We start from the raw sequence: 22,790 nt of genomic DNA, 5'->3' as shown, positions 1-22,790 counted from the left end.
GTTACACACTGCGAGCTTGTCAATATTGACAGCGGAAACGCGGAATTAAGACTTAGGATCTTATGTTATTTGGTTCGGTCCAAAATCTTAAAGGGTGCTAACTTCTGCTGAAGTCAGCATATCTCAAGTCCGCTATATTTCGGATCTTTCCAGGTGGTGTAGTGGATTGTTGCATAATGCAGACATTGGACAGGGGCAGCAACGATCACGTTCGCTGGCAAGTCTTTATAATGACATTATGGCCTGTATTTTTTCACACAAAAATCTTTGATTGTTAAAAGTCGTTTAAATTCATTTTAGAGTTTTTCCCAACCTAGACCAAAGTTTTTAATTTCTCTTTTTGCCAATCTCTGGCGAGGCTGAGAGAAAGAGAAAATGGATCCCAGGGGACGAGGTTAAGTTTCTTCCCTGTGAATGAGTAGATGTTACAAGATATGTATCAATCACAGTTTAACAAACGTAAATATTTCGTGACAATCTTAAAATTCTCCACCCTCGTTCCCAGGGCTTTAAAATCCCTTTTCAAATTATGTATTACCTTCTACTTTTATTAAAGTCATCAGTAGTTTTTTATTTGATTCTAAAGTAAAGTCTAACGTTTTATGAACGGGAAATTTTACAATATATATGTAAAACAGTGTGTATTACCATAACAAAAAGAAATCTAAAGTAGCATGGGAAAAATTAAAAGACATTCGAAATGTTCTAGGAAGTTTTAAAATGCACTCCTTTAACTTTTAAGAAACGTTACTCTAAGCCCGCTACTGAAGCAGAAGAAAAAAAGGAAAATAAATAATAAAATAGAAAACAAAAGTAGACTATAGTAAATACGACAGATTTTTCTGGGTTTATATATAATTGCAACGCAGCTTTCATGACTACTCCCAAAATAGGATCGCTTATTTAAGGAAAGTTGATAAAATCCATCCAACCATATCCCGAATTCCTAAGGCATTTCTTTTCTTTATGAAAACTTGAGAAGTAGTCCTTTCCAAGCCGATGCATGTTACAGGGGTATTGGGTCTTGTTTTTGTTTTGGTGGTGATGTAACGGTAAGTATTACGCAATCGAACGAATTTTTTTTTTATGTAGCGGGGATCACCAATATTTTTCTGAAGATGGATAGCTAGCTATACCTTTTTTATTTTTGTACTGTACAATACAATAAAAAAAAGATTGAATAAGAAGAATATTTTGAGAGGTATTGTGAAGGAAGACAGGGAAAATAGCTAGAGCTATTGTAGAACCACCGTCACCTCAAGAAAAAAGGGGTTGTGTGGTTGCTATCTATAATACACACACCTCAATAATTTATAATTTCAGAGCCGTACCTCGTCAATTTTGTCACCATAAACAATAAAATGCAACTGCTAATAGCTAGCTATAGCTAGCAACTTTGATTTTACATTTCTTAGCTAGCTAGCTAAAAAGGTCATAAATTTTTCATGTGTTCATGTTCTATTTCTTTACCAACCATGTAGCTACTAAACTAAGTTTGGATCAAGTTACAGAAACAGATTTTTTTTTTCTATATCAGTAAACTTCTTCTACATTGGTAAAACGTTTTAGTTCCAAATGAGAGAATCTTTTAATAAAGAAATATTTGCTGTTTCTCTAATTTTATCAAAGCTGATGAGGCAGAGAGGGGAAGTCATGTGTAATGTATAGCTAAGTTTCCTGGCCACTACAACTTTAACATTGGCAAATAATTATTGTTTAATATTCATATTTGCATTAGGCATTAGCCATTATTTGCATTAGGCATTTATATGTTATACGTGAAAAGAAAAAGAAAAAAGAAGCATGTCAAGTTGGGGGCCTTCAATAAATTCATTTTGAACTCTGCTCACTATATAACTTTATAGTTCGAACTATAGATGAGTTGCAAATGTTTACAAAGTTCCCTATATACACGCGCATTGTGACAGGCAAGAAAAGAAGGACCACATAGCCAATATGAATCTTTATGCTAATTTATAGATTTTTAGGAATATAAGGTTGAAAATGAATTAGTATTGTTTTTTTCAACTATTACCTTCTCTGTTTAAGAGCAGACATTATATACCAATTTTAGCATCAGTTTTTTTACACTTATATTTTCGATCGTCACGGTCTGTTGTTTATATTTTTTGCCTTTATATGTGGGTGCCCATGTCCATTGTTCTCGATGCAAAATAAAAATACATCACGCAACAACTTATAAGCCATTCTTTAACTTGCACAATACCTGTAACCAGGACAGGTGTAATGAAGCAAAAAACGAATTGGCTGTAATGTCCTAGTTGTACGATTTATGTAATGTGTTGAGGTTACTGTAAGGAACTCACTTGATGAGTAGTCTCAGAAAAACCCTTATAATTTATCAGTACTTTTATATTTTTTCTTATTCTTTATTGTTTTTGAATGATTGACAAAGTGAAATGTTGATTTTCCAAATGAAAATATAATTAAACACACACCATTATTTTTTTCATGGTATGTTTTAAAATTGCTTCTTTTCCGAACGCGTGGTTGCAGACTTCTCGTTTTTGCACGATTACATTCAGCATAAATTAAATTTAAAAAAGTTCCTGTTGTTTTTCTAATAACGCCGTTATAAAATTATTTGTAATTGTATATATATATATAATTATTAAAAAAAATGCATATTTTCTTCTTTGCGATGTCATAAATCGCATATAATTAATTTATACAAAAAAACCAGGAACCTTTTGTCCATAATTTATTCAGCTTTCCATTACCGAAAGTTTAATTGAGCCAATAGGAAGCTTTTAAAAAAGGACCACAAACGTGAAGGCATGTATGAGAAAATTTACTAACGAAATAATTCGTTTTTAAAGATTTATGTAGGTGTTAAGATAATGTGTGAACTAAGTATGCAGAAAGATGATAAAAGTGTGAACTTTTTTTATACTGAATATGCATGCACGCATTTAGAATTATTAATAAACAGAAGTCAGGCTTACAAGATAATAATATTCAGATTTCCGATACACAGATTTTCACATTTCTACTTGTTTGATAATTTCATTTGTTATCTTTTAAAAGACAATTGGTTTATTGTTAGGACAATTATCTATATACATCAGCTGGCTTCGAATTTTTTGCGATTTCAGATCTCATAATCATACTCTTAAAAATTTGATTGTTTTTTTTTATGATTTTTTATATAACAACATTTATAACGATGGTGAAAGTAAACTATCTAAAAAATATTAAAATGTATATTTTTATATGGAAGTTTAACATCATGCATAATGTTTAATGGAATAAAAAATATATCATTGGAAAGAGGACTTTTTTTTCTATATGTAATGAAGTTTTTGCAAAAAACCTAAAAAAAATTTAAAAAATAATTTTCGATATTATAGAAAATAAATTTTAACTAGGGTAGCTAGTTAATTAGTAGGGTACTTTTTAATACTCGCTTTGATATTTTCTCAACCATACTGTTTTATCTCCCACCAAATTCCAGACTTCATGATTGTTGTAGCATGTTATTGTTAGTAATTGTGTTCAATATATTTTTAGAGCTGATGTAATGCCAAAAAAGAATGCAAATTTACTTCAGTACAAGGTTCTTTGTTCTGATTCGCCTTCATCGTGTGAGATCATTGATCATGCCAATGAAAATGTATCCAAATGTTATGGATATAAGCGCAACATCCTTAAGACAATGCTTTTTGTTCTCCTGAGCATTATGTCAGCTGGTTTTCTGTTGTTAATATGGTACTGGAAGCCAGATTGGAGATTGTATTTAACACATTCCAAATGTTGTTTAAGCATGGCAAATAAAGTTCTTTTAAAGGACAACTATGGCACAAAATTTGTTGAAGCAGTCGTGATCAATAGAAAGGGGAAAATAAACACCAAGACTGCATCTGACCTTAAGCTTGTGGATAAATATCGTTATTTTTGGCATAAACACCTAAAGTATTATTATGATGAAAAAAGTATGTCATTTCTACCTGTTGAGATGATTGATGATGGTCTAACCTTTTACACAATAATAAATAGGTCGCATGGAGCATCATTTGAAGAGCGAAAGATTGCTCTCTCCTGGTATGGTTCAAATAAGATTGATGTTGAGGTGAAATCCTACATTCGACTCTTTTTCGAGGAATGTGCAGATCCTTTTTACATTTTTCAAGTCTGCAGTTGCATCCTATGGTTTTCTGATGATTATTACTACTATGCAGGTGCAATTGTTTTTATTTCACTGACCTCAATAATTGTCAGCATTTACCAAACCAGAAAGCATTTGCAGACCCTCCATGACATGATTGCAAAGTCATCAATCGTATCTGTGTTGCAGCCAAATAATGAGGTGATCGATATTCAATCAGAGGATCTGGTGCCGGGGGATGTTATTGTTTTGCCAAAACATGGCTCCACCCTTCATTGTGATGCAGTTTTGATAAATGGCACCGTAATAGTCAATGAAAGCATGTTGACTGGAGAGAGTATACCAGTAACTAAAACGCCCATATCAAAGCCTCAAAATAATGCAGATAATGACAATGAAGTCTTTGATTCTGTCAAACATAAAAGACATACTTTGTTTTGTGGTACAGAAGTTTTACAAACAAGGTATTATGGCAATGAACATGTTTGTGCAGTTGTTGTGAAGACTGGTTTCACCTCAATGAAAGGTGGTCTTATAAGGTCAATACTTTTTCCGAAGCCTGTTGATTTCCAATTTTTTAATGATGCAATACGATTTGTTGCAGTGTTGGGTATATTTGCTTTGCTTGGTTTAATATTCAGTGTGTATGTGTTGTTACAGAATCATGCCTCAGTTCATGATATTGTTGATAAGGCACTAGATGTTATAACAATAGCTGTCCCTCCTGCCCTACCTGCAGCAATGAGTGTTGGAACAGTCTATGCATTGCAAAGGTTAAAAAAGGTTCATATATTTTGCATAAGTCCATCTCGTGTAAACATATGTGGAAAAATCAAATTGTTTTGTTTTGATAAAACTGGTACTTTAACCGAGGACGGATTGGATTTTTGTGGTATTATTCGTTCTAATAATCATGCCTTCGAAAATTTGGAAAGCTCTTTATTTAGATCTCAATCAGACCATATAACGATGTGTATGGCATCGTGTCATTCATTGACTATCCTTGATGGAAATATATGTGGTGATCCACTGGACGAAAAAATGTTTCAAGCTACAAACTGGGAAATAGAAGAAGCTGGTTTAACAGAAACAGAAAGATATGGCAATATAGTGCCAACAATAGTGAAACCAAGAAGTTCTGCTGTTGACTCAATACGAATCAAATATCTTGAAGATGAAAGTTTGCCATTAGAAGTTGCTATCATTAAGCAATTCACATTCACTTCAGAGTTGCAACGAATGAGTGTTATTGTTAGACGACTTGGGATGAAAAGTATGGAGGTTTATGTTAAAGGCTCGCCTGAAATGGTGGCATCACTTTGTGATTCTGCCACTATACCTTCAGATTTTGAAGAATGTTTGATGAATTATACAAAGCAGGGATACAGGGTATTGGCTATGGGATACAAGATGTTAAGTCCAAAGGTGCATTGGCACAAGGTTCAACACTTCCAACGAAGCCAAGCAGAATCTGATCTCCATTTTCTAGGATTCATTGTTTTCAAAAATGTTTTAAAGCAAGAAACAACTCCAGTCATTGAACAACTTTACAAAGCTCAAATCCGGCCAGTCATGGTTACTGGCGACAACATTTTGACTGCTGTAAGTGTGGCAAGAGAATGTGGCATGATAAAACCGTGTGAAAAAATCATGTCAATTACGATGAAAGAAGATACTGCTGGTCTACATTTTAACGTGATTGGGGAGTTGGAACACCATATTGATGTTGACTCTGTGAATGAAGAAAAATTTTATTCTTCAACATTTCTACAACGAAATTATCACTTAGCTGTCACAGGAAAAGTGTTTTCCGTCATCCAAAGTTCGTATCCGCTTTTGTATGAAAGACTGCTGGTGTGTGGTACTATATTTGCCAGAATGTTGCCAGATCAAAAAACAATGTTAGTTGAAAGTCTGCAGCAGTTAGGATATGGTGTAGGTGAGTCAAAGTTTAGCAAAATTAAGTAAGAGATTTCAAAATATTTCGATATAAAGCTGATTTATAAGGCTTTATTTTTAACCCATAGTTTGTGAAACAAGGTAAATAATTTCTTCCAAAATTTGCCGACCTCTCTTTATTGTTGTTAGAAAAAAGATAAACAAATTGATTATTAAATGTTGTTGTTTTTAATTCTAACATCAAAAAATGGTGAATTTTACATTTATATAAAGATCTTTTTATTGTGTTTCATGTGAGACTGGCCATTATTTTAGTATGAGTAAATATTTTGTTAGCGTGTTTTTTATTGATTATTTCCTTTGCAGAAACATTTTTCTTTTTTTTTTCAATAAGCATTTACTGTCCTTCTTATTTTGATGTCATATTAATGTTGTAATCCGTTTGCAAATGTTATGTTCTTTCTCTGGCAGGAATGTGTGGAGATGGTGCAAATGATTGTGGTGCATTGAAACGAGCACATGCTGGCATATCACTTTCTGAAGCAGAAGCATCTGTAGCTTCTCCGTTCACATCAAAAATCCCAAACATAAGCTGTGTTTTACATGTCATCAAAGAAGGAAGATGTGCTTTGGTGACTTCTTTTAACATTTTCAAGTATATGGCATTGTACAGTATGATACAGTACTCATCTGTTTTGATGTTATACGACATATCCTCCAATCTAAGCGACTTACAGTATCTCTACATTGATCTCTTCATCATTATGCCATTTGCTATCACTATGAGCAGAACCGGACCAAGTGATACACTTGTATCACAAAGACCTTTAGGACGTCTAGTGCATCCTGTTGTGCTGTTCTCGCTAATTTTGCAAATTTTTACACAAACAGGCTTTCAAGTGTTTGTTTACCTCTATGCCAAAACAATACCATTGACAGCTTATAACAGTAATAATCATTCAGATATTTTGAAAATTCAAAACACAGCCTTGTTCGTTTACACTGCTTTTCAGTACATTATTGTGGCATTGATATTTTCAGTAGGTAGACCATATCGCAAGCCGTTCTATTCCAACATAGCCTTCCTCATCTCGTGTGTTATTTTAACAGCAAGCAATTGTGTGCTGACGGTAAAACCGATACAATTTTTACAAGAATCTTTTAAAATTTACAGCATAGATTATGGTGAATATTACATGGTGATTTTCGGACTTTTGCTTTGCAATTTGTTATGTTCGCATATCATAGACAATGTGTTGCTTGATACAAAATGTATCCGACGTCTGCTGCGATGGATGCAGCGCAAGAAAGGACCAAAAAACAAATATAAATTAATCCTGAATGACATTGCAAACGATAGATTATGGCCTCCAGCCTCATCATATGCTGAAAAGGATATGGTATGAAGATTTGTTTGACTCCTGCAAGTATATAGGACATTTTTTAATTTTAAGTTAAATTTATAGCTAACTTTATTAGCAGAAACAAGGTTGTTGTGTTTTAAATATTGCTTCATTTGAAAAAATAATTTTTTAAAATTATTAATTAAAAATCCTTTGAACCTTGATATATATCTAGAAATTATTTTGATAATTTGAATAAATTTTGTTGATAAAGTTATATTGTGGTTGAATGTTATAACAAAGGCATCCTTTTAGGTAGCTTTTTTTATGTCTGGATTTATTTTTAATATATAGTAGAGCTTTTGTAACATTGTTTGTTGAGTTTTTATTTTATTTTATTGTAATCACAAAAGGCGTTTTTATATATAGTTACAATTTTTTGCATGAACTTTAAATACCTTTTTAAAGCCAGTCAAAATGCATACAATTTACTCGATATTAATTTAATAAAATAGCAAAAAGCAAAAAAAATTTAAACGTCAATCCACCCTCAATTAAGGAATTGTTTAGATAAATATTAGGGCTGGCAAATCATTAGTGCTGACAAATTTAGAGCCATTAGGGTTCACGGCTAAGCATTGACAAGGTTTGAAATAAATGGTTTCTTTTGAGAATGAGCTTCACCAAATCTGTTTTTTGGTAAGAGGGGAAATGAGCAAGTATATAAAAAACACAACTGTTATCTAAAATATGAATATATATATATATATTTCATTAGTGACAGGGTCCTTACTCAGCCAGCTATAATAATAAAGGATATAAGTTGCTTACACCCCACTCCTGTGTTCCTTACAATCGTACTAAGATTCGAGTTAAAAGTTAAAATCTTACAGTGCAGAAAAAATATACAGGGGGGGATTCTTTTACTGTCAAAATTAATAATCCAATGGGAAAAATTTATCGCATAAGAGTGATTTAGCTTCGCAGGAGAACATTAAGAATGATCTTTTCTTTCTATGGAAAAATAACTTGAGGGGATAAAACAGATTTGACTAGAGTAGCGTGGTAAGGATTAATTTGACTAGTTGTTTTTAATATGTCATATATTAATTATATATTTTTGTAAACTTTTTTTTTTGTAAACAATCATGTTAATTATCGTTAGAATGTCCCTTGAATGTCCCTTCCCAAGAATATAAGCATGATGCTAAGGATCGATATCAGTTCTACCATCATTTTTTTTGCTTAAAATTTAAATAATCTAAAATTTCTATTTTTACAACATATCTCGAGGAAGTAAAAAGGTAAAGTCGCATAATCAAAAAATGTCTTATACTTGGAATATTAACCCTTTCCTTATTTATCCAAACATCTTTTAGTTGTCAACACGTTTTTTGCAAAGGCTTTATGCTTTAGGCTCAAAACTTAGTGGGATTCCACTGTAAAAAGGTTGTAAACAGTAGAAAATTGAAGGTCTTGTTTGTGGAAGGTAAAGTATTTCTAGAATCTTATTTTAACAACTTTCAAAGTGAGAGTTTTTTTAAAGGTGTGTTGGTTTTTTTTATAGGTACACTAAATTATAATTTTTCATATTTTTTAATTTATATAATTTAATTACATAACTGTATGCCATGTAGTTTTTACAGATTTTAATTAAAACAAAACAAAGACCTATTTTCCCCTTTTGAGATTCAAAAATAAAATACATCCAAGAAAAAATAATTTTCTTTGGTTAGTAAAAATTCGGAACGTTCAATTTTTAAGATCTGTGAAAGTGCCTGCAGTGATTAACACCGATCTCTGTGTGAAACCATCCCTCACTGAAGAATTTAGATTGTCTTGAGAAAATCCTGGAGAAACCTATACTTCTGAAATAATGTATTGCTCTTTTATGAAATCCGGAGGTACCAACCTGTTTTTGCACTCAAAAAGAGCGTTGTTCCTAGTTCACTGTAAGAATTAGAAATAAATCAGTCCAAGAGCTTTCTTTAAATCTGAATAAGATGGGCTCGATTTTTTATGTACGTTCTCGTTTTGAGTCTTTTTTTTCCCCATTCAATGCACAGCGCTCAAACTATGAAGTTTTACTTTTCTCTGTCTTTGTGTTTAACGAATTAGTCCAATCCAATCTATTTTTACTGCTTAAAAATGAAGTAAAAAATATATTTAAGATTAAAATTAATTTTTTGAAAAATATAAAAAAATATAAAATTTTAAGGAATTTAAAAGTTTGTTTGGATAATGAAGATGAAAAGAAGCACAAATAGGAACCAAAAAGCTATAATGGCGGTAAGCCACTTATAAGGAAACTACGAATGGATTCAGCAATATACCAATGTAATTTTTTTTACATTAAGTTTCAAATTTTGGAACCTGAAATGTGGCCATAAGGCCATAATTTATGCAGTATAATTATATTTCAAATATGTGGTCTCCTTTTTTTAGTTTCTATTCAGAAGAGATCTTGTTAAATGTTTGAAACTTTGTGAAACACTCAATTCAACACTGATTTTACTTTCTGTGCAGCAAAAGATTGCTGAAATAAGAAAAAAACTCTAGATTTGATTGCAAAATGGAGGGTATCACACTCAAAGAACTTCAAGATGTCCACGAGAATTTGAAAAAGCATCCAAATATGTTTTTCGAAACGCCGCTTCTGTCGCATGTTGAACAACAACTGAAGAAAGAACTGCCAAGTTTGAAATCTCTGTCTTTGAAGCTTGAAAGTATGCAATGTACAGGTATATGAATCTCCTTTCATTTGAAGTTTGTTTGTTAACAATCTCACATATATTCAGATATCTTAATAAATGCATTCATGTTTTTAAAATAAGGTGAAAAATAATGTGGGGTAAAAATATGTCTCTAATGCTCTGCCTGCAGTCATTGTTCGTCACAATTGTTTACTTACTTTTACTGGCTTGTTGATGTCATTCTTCAGGAAAATACCAGGAAAGTTTAAATATTTCGCCCCTTTAGGTTTTTTATTTTGTTGCTGCAATAAGAAAAAGGCATTGCACATAAAGATTATAAAAAGGTATCTTTGTGGAAAATTGTTTTAAGTATACAAGAACATATTGCCATATTTCAGATCATTATTGTGTTTACAAGGCGCGCCATATTACATAGGTCGACCAATACTTTAGGTAGTTACGAAATGTTTGTAAAATACTTGGTATTTTAATACCCTTCAACAGTAATATTAATTCTGTTTAGCTGTGGTTTTAATGTTATTTAACTTTAATATTCTTTTAAGGAAGGATCATTCAAAGCAAGGGGTGTTCTCAACCAGTTTCTTTCTTTGAAGCCAGCAGACAGAGGGAAGACCTTAGTTACTATGTCAGCTGGCAATTATGGGAAAGCGTTTGCATACGTGGCTAGCATTGAGAAATTACCAGCACTTGTGTTCATGCCAGAGACAGCTCCAATTGATAGAAAGCATATGATTGAGGTATTTATCAGATAATATGATATTTTACATGAGTTTTAACTGTTGAGAGAAAATATTAAAAGTGTACTTTGGTTTGATATGAAGTGATAAATAAATTTTACCAGTTTTTCTTTGATGTCTTCTTTGTTCTTTTTTCTATAGTCATTAGGGGCGAATGTCATTCTTTGTCCAAGAAACCAACTGCTAAACAACGTGGAGAAACACACAGAAGAAAACGGAAGTCTGTTTCTTCATTCTTTCGACGATCCCGTTTTACTTAAAGGCAATGCAAGGTACACATGTGTATACTATTCCGTGTAAATTCATTTTACTTGACTGTTTCAACTAACTGAATAATGCAATAAATTTAGCATCAATTTTATTTTTGCAAACACTTGGTAACGAATTCAATAATTTGTTAGGCTGACTGAATGAATATATCGTCAGTTGAATACTATCATCGAGAAAAAAAAAAGGAAATTGATTTTAACTGATGAGAATACCAAAAAAAAAGTTTGGTTTACTACTACGAGGAGTTATTGATTAATCTGTGCTAGGGCGGGGCCGAAAACTCCAATGACGGTAGAAATCAACGGACGATCTTATCATTCAGTTAGTTTTAAAAAAAAAACATTTACCAATATCAACACCTATATATTGGTGGATCACAAGAGCGAACTATAACAACAAGTTCGCTCAAACAAACTGAAACTAGATTGTGGAAGAACCTCAAAATATATTATAGTAAAGCATCAATGAACAAACCAATTTGATTGTTCAATGTAAGATGGAGAAAACGGGAACAACACAATGACTTGTGCTGACACGATCTTCGTCTTAATGAATTTTATTAGCCAGAGATTATAATGTATAACAAATAGATATCTATTTATCCTTCTTTCACAATCGGTTTTAATAAATTTTATTTTTAGTGCTGGTCTGGAGTTAGCCAATCAGATGTCAGAACAGCCAGATATTGTTGTCGTGTGTTGTGGTGGAGGGGGTTTCCTGGCAGGTGTGAGTCTTGCTCTCAAATTACTTGGATGGACTTCTACTAAGATATACGGTGTGGAACCGGAAGCTGGTACGTTTGAGAATTGTTTTTGTGATGGATATCTGTCCGGATGCAATGGGACTAAAACTTTTACTTGTGGTTACGCATCTTGCCCTTACCTCAGACCTATACTGTTGATTGAGCTATAGCTATGCATATTTGCAAATCTAAAAAAAATGCAGAAACATGCATTGCATGCATTATTTTTCTTTTAAACAGTATAATTTTAGGTAAAGTTAGGCATTGTGTTAACTTGATGCGGCAAATATTCTAACATAAAGCCTGTTGTGTCACTAACCTGCACTACAGAAGATTTTAAATTTTAAAGAATTTAAATTTTCTTCTTCTTAAAGAAGATGCATGTGTTATGCTGGGTTTTTTTAGCTCCAACAATGTACGAAGCTTTACAAGCTGGAAAAGTTGTTCACACTGAAGTTCGAGACACAATTGCAGCTGGGCTTGCACCTCCGTTTGCAGGTATGGTTTTTAATGTCTTCCTAGTGAAACGACGTTTTGTTGATTTTTATTTACCCCTTGTTAAATCACACACATACGGAGTAGTTTGGTTTGTTGGTTATACCCTGGATTTAGTTTAAGTTGTATACGTATGTAAAGAGTTCGTTCTTCTCTGGATTGTTTCTGAGAAAAGTTTGCTTCACCATGTTAAAACGAGCCGACCTCATGTCTGCTGAACATGTCTGCTGAACTTGTCTGTCTGGCATTCTGTCATTATGTCTGTCTGTCATTCTGTCTGTCTGTCTGTCTGTCAGATTTAAAAAGATTCTACAAACAAATTACGTGAAATGACTTGACTCTGTGCATGTATTTAGGTAAACATTGTTTTGAAGTGATTCAGCAACACGTAGAAGATGTCATTCTGGTGTCAGATGACGAGATAAGAAAGTGAGGAAATTTTCACTGTATGTTTGTAGTGGTGGTTAAATGAATTTGCTGTTTTAAAATTTGTGTACCATAAAACAACGATGCTAGTATGCAGTAACTTATTAAATTTTACGATATTATTTAACAAAAGAATTCTACAAAAAATTGGTTATGTTGTTGTGTGATTTTATTTTTAGAGCTATATCTTGTTTGTTCAAGCTTGGTTTGGTTGTGGAGCCTTCGGGTGCAGCTGCTTTTGCCGCCCTTTTACATCACAAGGTTCCGGATACGATGAATAAAAATGTTGTAGTGTTTTTGACAGGGGGTAATGTTTCTCCGGAAGATCTCACGAAGCACATAAACGAAGCGAAAAAATAGTCTGTAGTTAAAAAAATTTAAATATGAATGAATAATATTTTCGTATTGTTGTGCTTTAGAACCCTTCCATAAGTATTAATGTGAGGCTTCTTAAAACTTCGCAGATAAAATCTCCGTTTATTTTTTTTCAAGGTCCCGCATTAGTTTCCCGCGTTTAATGTTGCGTCACTGAAATTTTTGTAGGGGTTATAATTACCAGTTGTTAGCATGTTGTCGTACATATTTTCCACGTCGATATTTCGTAAATCTGTAACATTTTGTGCGTTCGGAATCACTGCACAGGGACTCGTTGTTAGACCGTATAAAATCCATTATTTGTTAATTATTTGTTACGTCGGCAATAAATATTTCGTACATTCTTGAACACAAAATCGGTCCGTGTGACAAACAAAATATGTGTAATGTCTCAGCATGTTGCACAAAAACAGTGTTCTGAGAACTGCTGTATGGCTAATAATTCTTCTGAAAGAGAATGGGATTTGGAAGAAGGTGCAGAAATACCACGTGGTTATAACTTTTATTTAACAATGAAAAGGACAAATCTTTAGACTCGTGTGCAATATTGAACTCAATTTCAGCTTATTTTAGAAATCACTAAAATGTTTGTAACTTAGTCGTAACCCAACTAAATTCACGGTATCAACTTCCAAGCCTTAAAATCAGAGTAGAATCCTGGACGTTATATCCGTGAAAATGTGTTTGCATCTCTTAGCCGCAGGTAGGCTGGAAATGTTTCGCTTTGACAGGTGTTTAGGTCAATTAAACGATGTCAAAAAGGGCCAGCTCTGCGCTTTAGCGTCTGAAATATCGGGGAATTAGGCGTGCTGAAGTCACCCAAGATTAGTACGTTTTAGGATTTCGGATGTAACCAGATAAATCTAAGATCCAAAGTCTAAGTGATTTTTGACAAGTTCGAAGTGTGTGTTAAATAGAAATGGCATTCTCATTTGCTTGTGGTTGCTTTCTTCAAAATTCCACTCTTCTAAGGTTGTTGTTGATTACGGAAACCTTACATGAGAATCGTTAAAATAACTGTTCCAAGACTTTTGCACGGGAAATGACCTTGAATTTGGGTTTGAGATAATGAACTTTTATAAAGAAAAAAAGCGTACACAAAATCTAGACCGACTACGTTTTTCTTTCTCTTTAGACCTTGTTTTGGTGGCTTCTATGTAGACATTCACTTCCCCAGGATTTGTTAACTGATGTCAAACAAAGTCGCTAGTGCTTGCGTGACAAGGTTTATTGCCTAATTTCTGAGCCACTAGCGCTTATTAGATTACTGATAATGTCAAAGAGTTACAAAACCTTGAAAAAGCTTGCTATTTCGATAAAAAATTCGGTTTTGTGCTAGTAGTTAATGAAATTTCAACCTCGTTCCCAAGGCTTTTGGAAGAAAAAAAAAGAACTAAAGACGAGGTTGCATTTATTTTTAGATTTATTTTTTTTTCTATTTTCTGGCTACCCAATGAGGTGGAAAAGGTTCTAACTAGAAGAAGAAGAAAACAACTCGAAACTGGGTTCAAGGTTGTTGCTAAATCTAACTGTTTTCTTGTTGGTCTGTTATTTGGTTTAAGTTACACGATTTTCTTTTATAAAACAACATAAACTGCACGATGCTTTAAATCCTTTAAAAACGAAGCAAGTTGTAATATATGGCCAGACTGAAAGTGTGTTACTCAAATGAAAAAAAAAACAAAACAACAGGGATATTTTCAAAACCGAATTAGTTTCCTGAGACTTTTTTTTTTCTTCTGGCAAATTCGTTTAAAACATCGGGAAAAAATATTAACTGATTTCTCAAATGTGAAAACGTGAGAATATTTTTTGTTTATTGCGTTTTCTTTGATTTTTCCACAAAGATCTGTGTGCGTACCAAGAGGGAAGAGGTCAATATTCCCCTTAGTATACATGAATCATAGCATCGCGCTATTTTTGTCGTACAAATAGGCCATTAAGAGATATACAAGCTTAATTATGTTTTTAATTCGTGTCATTGGAGACATATTATTAAATGACTACTTCATTAGGACAGATTTCCATTATAACTAAGGGAGACAGATAAAAATGATAATACATTTGAAAGAATTCATTGTGATTTCTTTATCTCTTGTTAACAACTTTAACGCTTCGTTTTAAAGTTTTGATCCGTGAGTCATATACCTATAAGCTCTCATAGTGCATCTATGTGTGTTGTTTGTCTCGTGAAGTAAGCTTATACATTTATAAGATGGCTGAAGATTGGATAAAACCTGTTCGCATTTCCTTGGGAGTGGCAAATATCATTTTCATTGTAAGTCTCTTGTTTACATTATGTTTAAGTTTTATTGCCGATGGATCCGGCTTGATTTTCAATTCAACTAGAAGTATTGAAAAAGAAATTTAAAGTTATTTCTAAAAATGCTTGGTTCGCTGTACTAATTTTCTCATTTAAGTAAAGACAACAGATAATGCACTACTTTTTTATTCCAAGCACAATCTCTAAAAAAAGCGAAATTCGAATTCTAAAAAAAAACTTTCCACCGCCTAAAACGAATTTCATGTAAGTCACTCATGGAAAAATTAAAAGACCTATGTCGTAGATGTTTTCTCTTGCAACTTGGTGAGAAAATGATACCTTAATTCATAAATTTTGGCGTGAGTTTAATTTAATTGTGTCTCTTTTTTTTTCTCGCATTTAATTTTTGCGCACCCTTTACTGGCAATATCGAAAAAAGAAGTTAGGTGATCTGTGAAACTTAAAAGTTTATAAAATACTAACTTTTATTTTCCATAAATGGATTGTTTGATGAAAATATCTCATTATTTTTCTAATTTCGTGCAATCTAATTTTATCGCCCGTTTTTGAAAGAATATTTCTTGCATACAAAATTTCTGCACATCCAAATGCGCGAAAAATTAGTATTTTTTCGCAACGAATTGTTGGCGGTTGCACATAAAAATTAGAAGTGCGCGAAAATTTCATAAATTAAGATGTACTATTTAGTACTCATAAATTAGCATTGCCAAAAAGCGAAAAAGGCCCTGGAAACAAAGTGGGTACAGTACGTTTATGTGTTTGTTTGTTTGTTTACATTCCATTGTGATTTGTTTATCACAACTCTTTTGTTTACAAGCAACTAACGCTGTTACAATATTTTCTGTTATAGTTAGTCGGATCCACACTCATTGGCCTTGGAGTATGGATCTTCCTAGATGCTGAAGATTATTTTGACGTTTTCGATAAAGGCAGCCCTTATGGTGTTTCCATTGTATCCATAGTTACAGGATCTTTGGTGGTGATGGCTTCATTTTTTGGCTGTTGTGGCGCGTTTGTAAGAAGTCGACTTCTTTTGATCATAGTAAGTTTTGTTTGCTTTTTTATTGTTTATACTAAGGAAAAGAGAACGGCAGCGTGTATGCTTTTGATACACAGGCTCTGTTCAGTTTAAAGCATCTCCTAAGGCGTGGTTTAGTTTGAGTTCTAAAAATGTTTAGTCGCAACCACTGTTACTAATTTTTATGGTTATTTACTGGTAATGCTTTTGTTTGGTTGTTATGTGATGTAATAATGAAAAACAGTATCTTACTAAAAGGTTCCAATGATTACGGTGTGGGCTATTTCTCATACACAAATTTTTGTGCGACGGGATGTTTTGCGTTGAGAACAACGAACATGCGCACGCATTATTGTAGGTGGAAATTATGAACAATATCGCAATTTAAACAACAGAAATTAACAACAAGAACAGAACAACAACAGAAATTAAAAACAAGAAATTTCGTTGAAATTAGTGAAACACTTTTTAAAGAGGGAAAACTTTAGTTAAAAGACTAATTCAAGTGCCTTTTAGATCTTGTATTTCTAAAAAAAGAGTGCAAATTTTGTGAAATATAGATTGGGTGCTAAGTTTATTGTATCTTTTGAGGCCCATTTATCCAGTCGATTTTCATTAACAGCCATTTTAACCCATAGAATTTGCTTTTTTACGTACCAGAATGCGCACGTATGTACAAAAGTCAGCAAACAATTGTAAACATTGGCAAGTCATTTATTTGCGAAAATCTAACGTCCCGAAAAATATATGCACGACAATAGTTAATCTGTTTTGTGTTTTATTTAGTACATTGGGACCTTGTTGTTTATCTTAATGGCGCAAATCATTCTTATCGTTCTGGCGTTACAGTTCAAAGACAAGGTAAAAAGTTTGTTGAATTTTAAAGCTGCAGCACATGCAACTCTCCACATAATTATTGAGACAAATGCCACTTCTACCCCAGTTTTCAGTGTTGCTGTTGGTTAGCTAGGCTCTTGGCGTGACCGTTTCACAAGTTTTTATGTATCACAACATTGACTGAAGGGGGAAAAAGGGGGGTGGGGACTTTTGTATTTGTAATTCAATTTTGTAGAGGAATAATTGGTTGTCTCACTTCATTTTGTGGGGCGTGGTTAGGCCTGCCTGTTGTATCTCCTGCGGTTGTAACTTTTCTCAACCTTGTATCTTTTCTCTAATCTTTTCTCTAATAGGTTGATGCAAATGTTAGAGAAGAGTTGATCCCAGCCGTGATGAATAAATATGGGTTACAAAACCAGAATGATGTCACAATAGCCTTAGACAGCATGCAAAGAAACGTAAGCAAAGCTAGTCTTCCACCAAAGTAATCGAGTTGATCGAGGGGTTGAAACGATTGCAGGATTTTGATTTTGATTTAAGTAAAACCCCGCATGAGATATTTACCCAACCTCGTCCCCAGGACTTGTTTGACTTTTTATAAAAAGTGTAACAATTCCTGGGAACGAGGCCAACATTTTACCAACTCTTAGCAACTGAGATTGAGTTGCTTATGAAAAACATGTATCTAAAAACAGGAAAAAAAGTTTTCCCGTTTTAGCCAGAGAAACCGTCGAAATATTTGCTTTTCCAACCTCGTCCCCAAGGCAAGTTTTTGTATATATTTATTATATGTTTCGTCCGAATAGAAAACCTGCCAAGCCTCCGGTGACAAGCTTGTTTCTTTTCGTGGTTGTTTAAGCAAATAAGTTAACTTCAGCTAACTGTACTATTACGCGAACGAGCAGCCATAAATTCGGCTAATTAACATGTACTAGTCGTTAGCCCGTGGAAAATCCACGGGTTCGCCCGTCCTTTTTATACCGCATTGCATGCTTCTTATACTAAAAGGAATAGAGATTTGTTCCTTTTAGTATAAGGAAATAATAGCACGAAGAGACTTCAACTTATTTTAGTTTTTCTAACCGATTTTTCATTTCAGTAACTTCTTTCTTAATGTCGTAACTTACTTTCATTTTTAGCTTGAATGTTGTGGAGCAAATGGTCCTAACGATTGGAGTGGAGCCACAGCTTGGAAAGCTTCTAACACAAACGTTCTTTTCCCGAAAAGTTGTTGTAAAGACGCTGGCGTAAATAATTGTAACACAATCATTGCCAACGCTTTCACAAAGGTACTATTTTGGATTTTCTACGGCAAATATAGACGCTATGTTATGGCGGAGATGGTGTAGTGACAGCGCTTTCGGCTTGTACTCTTAAGGTTCAGGGTTCGAGTCCCCACTCTGGCGTATTTTAAGTGTAATGATTTCTGCCCATTTGGTGCCTCTTACTGACCTGTTAACCAGCTTGTGTGGCAGGCAAGTAAGTTAAAGCGATATGCTAACGTATCTCTGGCGGTAATATAACACAGTTATAGTCAGAGGGAATAAAGAGCCAGCCGTTAGGATAGACCGCCAAGGACGTTAAATGTTATCCCGTTACTTACTTTTCTTTATATACATAATTTGTTCATCCTAGTAGTAAGTACTTACTAGGATGAACAAATTATGTATGTAAAAGAAAAGCTTTCAAATATTTAGTTGCACATGGGTGTGTCTAAGCAACTTCGTCCACAGGATTTATTTATAACAAGGCCTCAGGACGAGGCTGGTGTCTAAGAACAGCGAAAAATTAACTATCTGCTTATATTACTGGACGTTTTTTTACATGTTTGACCTTAACTGCTCTTATATTTTGTGAATTTGTTTAAATTTATTTTACAGTTCAATGCAAAAGTTTGAATGTATAACCTAAGTACAAGTTCTACAAAATTACGTTTTTTTTCAAAAACAACAACAAAAACGACTTGAGAGTGATAAAGGAAAACGAATTTCTCATAAAAAGACGGAAAAAGACCGGTAACGAGAACGATAATAAATTTTTATGTTATATGCTTAACTCTCTTTTCCAGGGTTGTATAACGGAACTGAAAAGCTGGGCCGAAGAAAAGTTTTTAATCTTCTCATCGGTCTCCATCGCATTGCTTTTTTTTCAGGTAATATATTTTATTCGTAAATACATAGTGTTACCTTTTTCTTGCTAATTCTGCGCGCAAAAAATATCAGATTCTGGATATCGAATTTTAATGCGTCTCGCTTATGTGAATTGTGGAATTTACTTTCGCGCGTATAAATTTCACACAATCGCTTTTACAAGTCAGTTCTGTACTAAATTATACAACATAATAAACTGTGGGAATATGCGAAAACTAGTACAAATAAGGTACCACGAATCTTTCCTCATATCCGCAAAAAATGAGATCAGACAAAGACAGAAAATACTCTCCCAGTATCATACCTTTTTCTTTTTATAAGCATGGGTTAAAATTGACTTCTTCCAAGCTTGCAGGGAAAGTGTAACAAGCTTAACATAACATGTTTACGTATTTCCAAGTCATGGTGTATAACCGTTTAAAATCCTAAATCCCCTATGTTTGCGTATTCTAAGCTTTTCATCACACAAACAGCTGAAGAATTTCTCGTACTCAAATGCGCCAGATGAAATAACAATCATTATTGAAATACTTTACCAATCACTTCCTATATTTTTAGATCTTTGGAATTCTGATTGGTGTTGCCTTGCTGCGAATGACACCAAGTAGTAACGAGGATAAAAAGACCTGAAGCAAATAACTACTAAATTAAAACAGTAATGTGACAAACAACAACGAACGCATGAATAATTTTTTTGTTAAAATTTTATATAAAGCACTTCTTTTTGTACCAGTTAGTTTTTTGTGGGGAACAAAGTATAATACAATTTGAATATTTCTGAAGTATTTTCATTCTTCCGTTTTAAATAATTGCTATTTGGCTATACTTGTCGCACTTTTACTTTCGCCACCTTTCGATGTTCTATCATCCCGTTTTTTGTGCACTGCATCTGATGCCAGCTTATTGGAATCATTGGATGTCCAGATTCACTGACTGCATAAATTACACCGAGTTCGTTCTCCGAAGTTGATAAATAATACGAATGTGAGTCGCCTAGCGATAGAACACGAGTTAAAACGATATCGCCGGGTCTAAACGATTCGTACATTTTCACTCGATCTTTCTCGGTAGCTCGTACGTCTTCTTTACGAATCATGCCTTTAAATGTACCCTTTAAAGAGATTCCATTTACGCTAAGAATGACTACTTTACAGAACCGCGGGTTGTTGCTTACAACTTTACACATTGCGATAGAATCGACATCTGGTACAACGTTCTGTAGTTTATTACGTATTACTTCAATTGTGTGCTTGTCGTCCTCCGTTTTTATAATCTTGTCGCCGCAAAGTTTGGAATATATGAATCCATTTCTCACGTAGGTTCCAACACCTGGAGAAAATTCCGAGACACTGCCAAGCCTTTCTCCAGGGACTGTCACCTCTTTTTCACTCATTTAGAACAACAAAGATAAGGACCGGTGACGTAATTCTATATCTAAAAAAATAAAAAGAAATATGATTGTCAATAACAAAAGATTTTTAAAGTAATTTTTATTAAAAGATTAAACCCTTTTAAAAAACAATCCCCACTTTTTACACTACACGGGGCTTAACAGACTTCTCCTGCCAAAAATAGTAGGGCTCTATGCAGTCTCGTGAAGACTATTTTCCTATGACAAAATGTTATGAAAATCAAGATTAACCAAAACCATTTTTTTAAAAAAATTGTTCATAAGCCGCTGGACCATGACCAACATTTTGCAGTTTTTTACAGCAAAATTAATCGGTAGCACCCTGTTCATTTTTGTATCAACTTTTGTATGCATCTTGCAGCAAAAAGACCATTAGCAGGGCGTTGTATCATGCGTTGGCTTACTTCTTGACAAGGAAAATAAAAGATTACGATGCTCTAACAAAACGAAAGCACTGTGTAAAACATTGACTTAGGTGTTTTTGGAGTTGTTTGTAAAAATTAAAGCAAAAGTCGCCAATCAAGTTCTTTCAATGATTTTTTACAGTAAATAAAAATCTTTATTTTAATTCAGACAGCTGTTTTATCTGCCACGCCAAGATTGTCTTTGGAACTTCACTTCAAAAAATATTAAAATGATAAACAAATAACAATTTTGATACATACTGAAAATGAAAAAAAACGTTGCATCAGAATCAAATTGATTGTGCTTCAGAAATTTTGCAAAGTTTTGCTGCTAAAGTGGAATATATTCTTGTGGAATATAAAATTGTACCCCATAACCATTGTTGATGGTTATGGGCTACAAGCAAAATTTTTTACTACAACACAAAATTTTGTTGTATGCACTTGAAAAATGTTGGTCTTGGCCCTGTAGCTTTAAGGTAAAGATATTAGAGGTCAGAAGCAAATAGCTAACTTTTATCATGCCTAACATGTTATATCCCACAGGCCACCTCCCTAGCTTTCATGGAAAAATCTTTGAAGCATGACAAAAGTTTGCTATGTTTGCTTGACCATCCTTTTTGCAAATGATCAATGTTTGAAATAATTTTGTGGAATTAAGCATATATATACAATCTGCAAAAATTAGCTATTCAAAAAAAGGTTGTGGAAGAACAGCAAAAAATTGCCGACATATTATCTGCATGCCTGCTTTCTTATTAACACATCAACATTCACATTGGCCAAGTATGGTGAAGGACTTCTTAGTTGGCTTGTAAAGGGTACATGAAATTTTATAAAATACTGCATACTGTTTGAAGTCAGATTGCAAGTAATAATTCCTAGCACATTCAATCTGAGAAACTGCGAAGTGTGTACTGTTAATTAGAAAAATCTTGGAGCAAGAGAAAAGACTAAATGAAAGTCAGGACACCTATTTAGGATGAATCGATTTCTTAGCAGCCCAGTTTAACCTTTTCAGATCAAAACCTAGTCACAAAATTGATTAATTAGGGTCTGCAACTTTACCAAGACCTCAACACTGGAGCTCTTAAATATTTAAAACCATTATTATTCTTATTACTAAATTTGTATACAAGATAATTTTGCAGTCTCATCTCTATAATAACATAAATATATACTGTGTGTGTGGTCTGTCTCTAACTCCAGCAAATTTATTCATGGCTTCTCATCTATTTCTCGTTGTGTGCAATTGTCACATCGCATACGGTTTGGACATGTCATTCTGGTTAAATCAAATGATTATGTTTTTCTGAAGCTTAGTTAATCATCCCCTAAATTAGACTTGAATATTCTCCTTATAAGGAGCAATATATAAGTCAAATTAGCAGTACACGCTTACTTAGTTTTTTCTGACTGACATGGGTAAGTACAGGCCCCGTTGAAAAGTCTGTAAGCTGAAGGAAGAGATTGCAACAAGACAATTTAGTGCAAAAGTTCAGCAGTTAGCCCACAATGGTCAATGTGATAGTGACAATGTTGAAAGTACTTGGACTACT

The 22,790-nt window shown here is 33.5% G+C and overlaps 4 protein-coding genes across 5 annotated transcripts; 3 read left to right on the top strand and 1 right to left on the bottom strand.

Moving 5' to 3' along the window:
• Nucleotides 1–1,026: 1,026 nt before the first annotated feature.
• On the top strand, nucleotides 1,027–9,042 carry LOC130662418 (polyamine-transporting ATPase 13A3-like). The gene is made up of 3 exons (XM_057461291.1): nucleotides 1,027–1,271; nucleotides 3,534–6,065; nucleotides 6,497–9,042. The coding sequence occupies exons 2-3, from the start codon at nucleotides 3,542–3,544 to the stop codon at nucleotides 7,429–7,431; spliced, it is 3,459 nt and encodes a 1,152-aa protein (XP_057317274.1). The 5' UTR covers nucleotides 1,027–1,271; nucleotides 3,534–3,541; the 3' UTR covers nucleotides 7,432–9,042.
• Nucleotides 9,043–9,615: 573 nt separating this feature from the next.
• LOC130662428 (L-threonine ammonia-lyase-like) lies at nucleotides 9,616–13,147 on the top strand. 2 transcript variants are annotated; one of them, XM_057461301.1, is made up of 7 exons: nucleotides 9,616–10,109; nucleotides 10,629–10,819; nucleotides 10,961–11,091; nucleotides 11,731–11,882; nucleotides 12,237–12,329; nucleotides 12,683–12,755; nucleotides 12,932–13,147. In XM_057461301.1, exons 1-7 carry the CDS (start codon nucleotides 9,941–9,943, stop codon nucleotides 13,110–13,112), a joined length of 990 nt encoding a protein of 329 aa, XP_057317284.1. In that variant the 5' UTR covers nucleotides 9,616–9,940; the 3' UTR covers nucleotides 13,113–13,147. The 2 variants fall into 2 exon arrangements, with proteins under 2 accessions (XP_057317284.1, XP_057317285.1); XM_057461302.1 differs by having other exon boundaries at nucleotides 9,970–10,109; nucleotides 10,625–10,819.
• Nucleotides 13,148–15,245: 2,098 nt separating this feature from the next.
• Nucleotides 15,246–20,190, top strand: LOC130662430 (CD151 antigen-like). Its single transcript, XM_057461304.1, has 7 exons — nucleotides 15,246–15,405; nucleotides 16,262–16,453; nucleotides 17,216–17,290; nucleotides 17,620–17,724; nucleotides 18,406–18,555; nucleotides 19,335–19,418; nucleotides 19,975–20,190. Exons 1-7 carry the CDS (start codon nucleotides 15,343–15,345, stop codon nucleotides 20,044–20,046), a joined length of 741 nt encoding a protein of 246 aa, XP_057317287.1. The 5' UTR covers nucleotides 15,246–15,342; the 3' UTR covers nucleotides 20,047–20,190.
• LOC130662431 (exosome complex component CSL4-like) lies at nucleotides 19,968–20,909 on the bottom strand. Its single transcript, XM_057461305.1, has one exon. It carries the CDS (start codon nucleotides 20,807–20,809, stop codon nucleotides 20,237–20,239), a length of 573 nt encoding a protein of 190 aa, XP_057317288.1. The 5' UTR covers nucleotides 20,810–20,909; the 3' UTR covers nucleotides 19,968–20,236.
• Nucleotides 20,910–22,790: the final 1,881 nt, after the last annotated feature.

Source organism: Hydractinia symbiolongicarpus, chromosome 10 (assembly GCF_029227915.1).
Source record: "Hydractinia symbiolongicarpus strain clone_291-10 chromosome 10, HSymV2.1, whole genome shotgun sequence".
NCBI lineage: Eukaryota > Metazoa > Cnidaria > Hydrozoa > Anthoathecata > Hydractiniidae > Hydractinia > Hydractinia symbiolongicarpus.
This window is presented reverse-complemented; position numbering and strand designations above follow the sequence as displayed.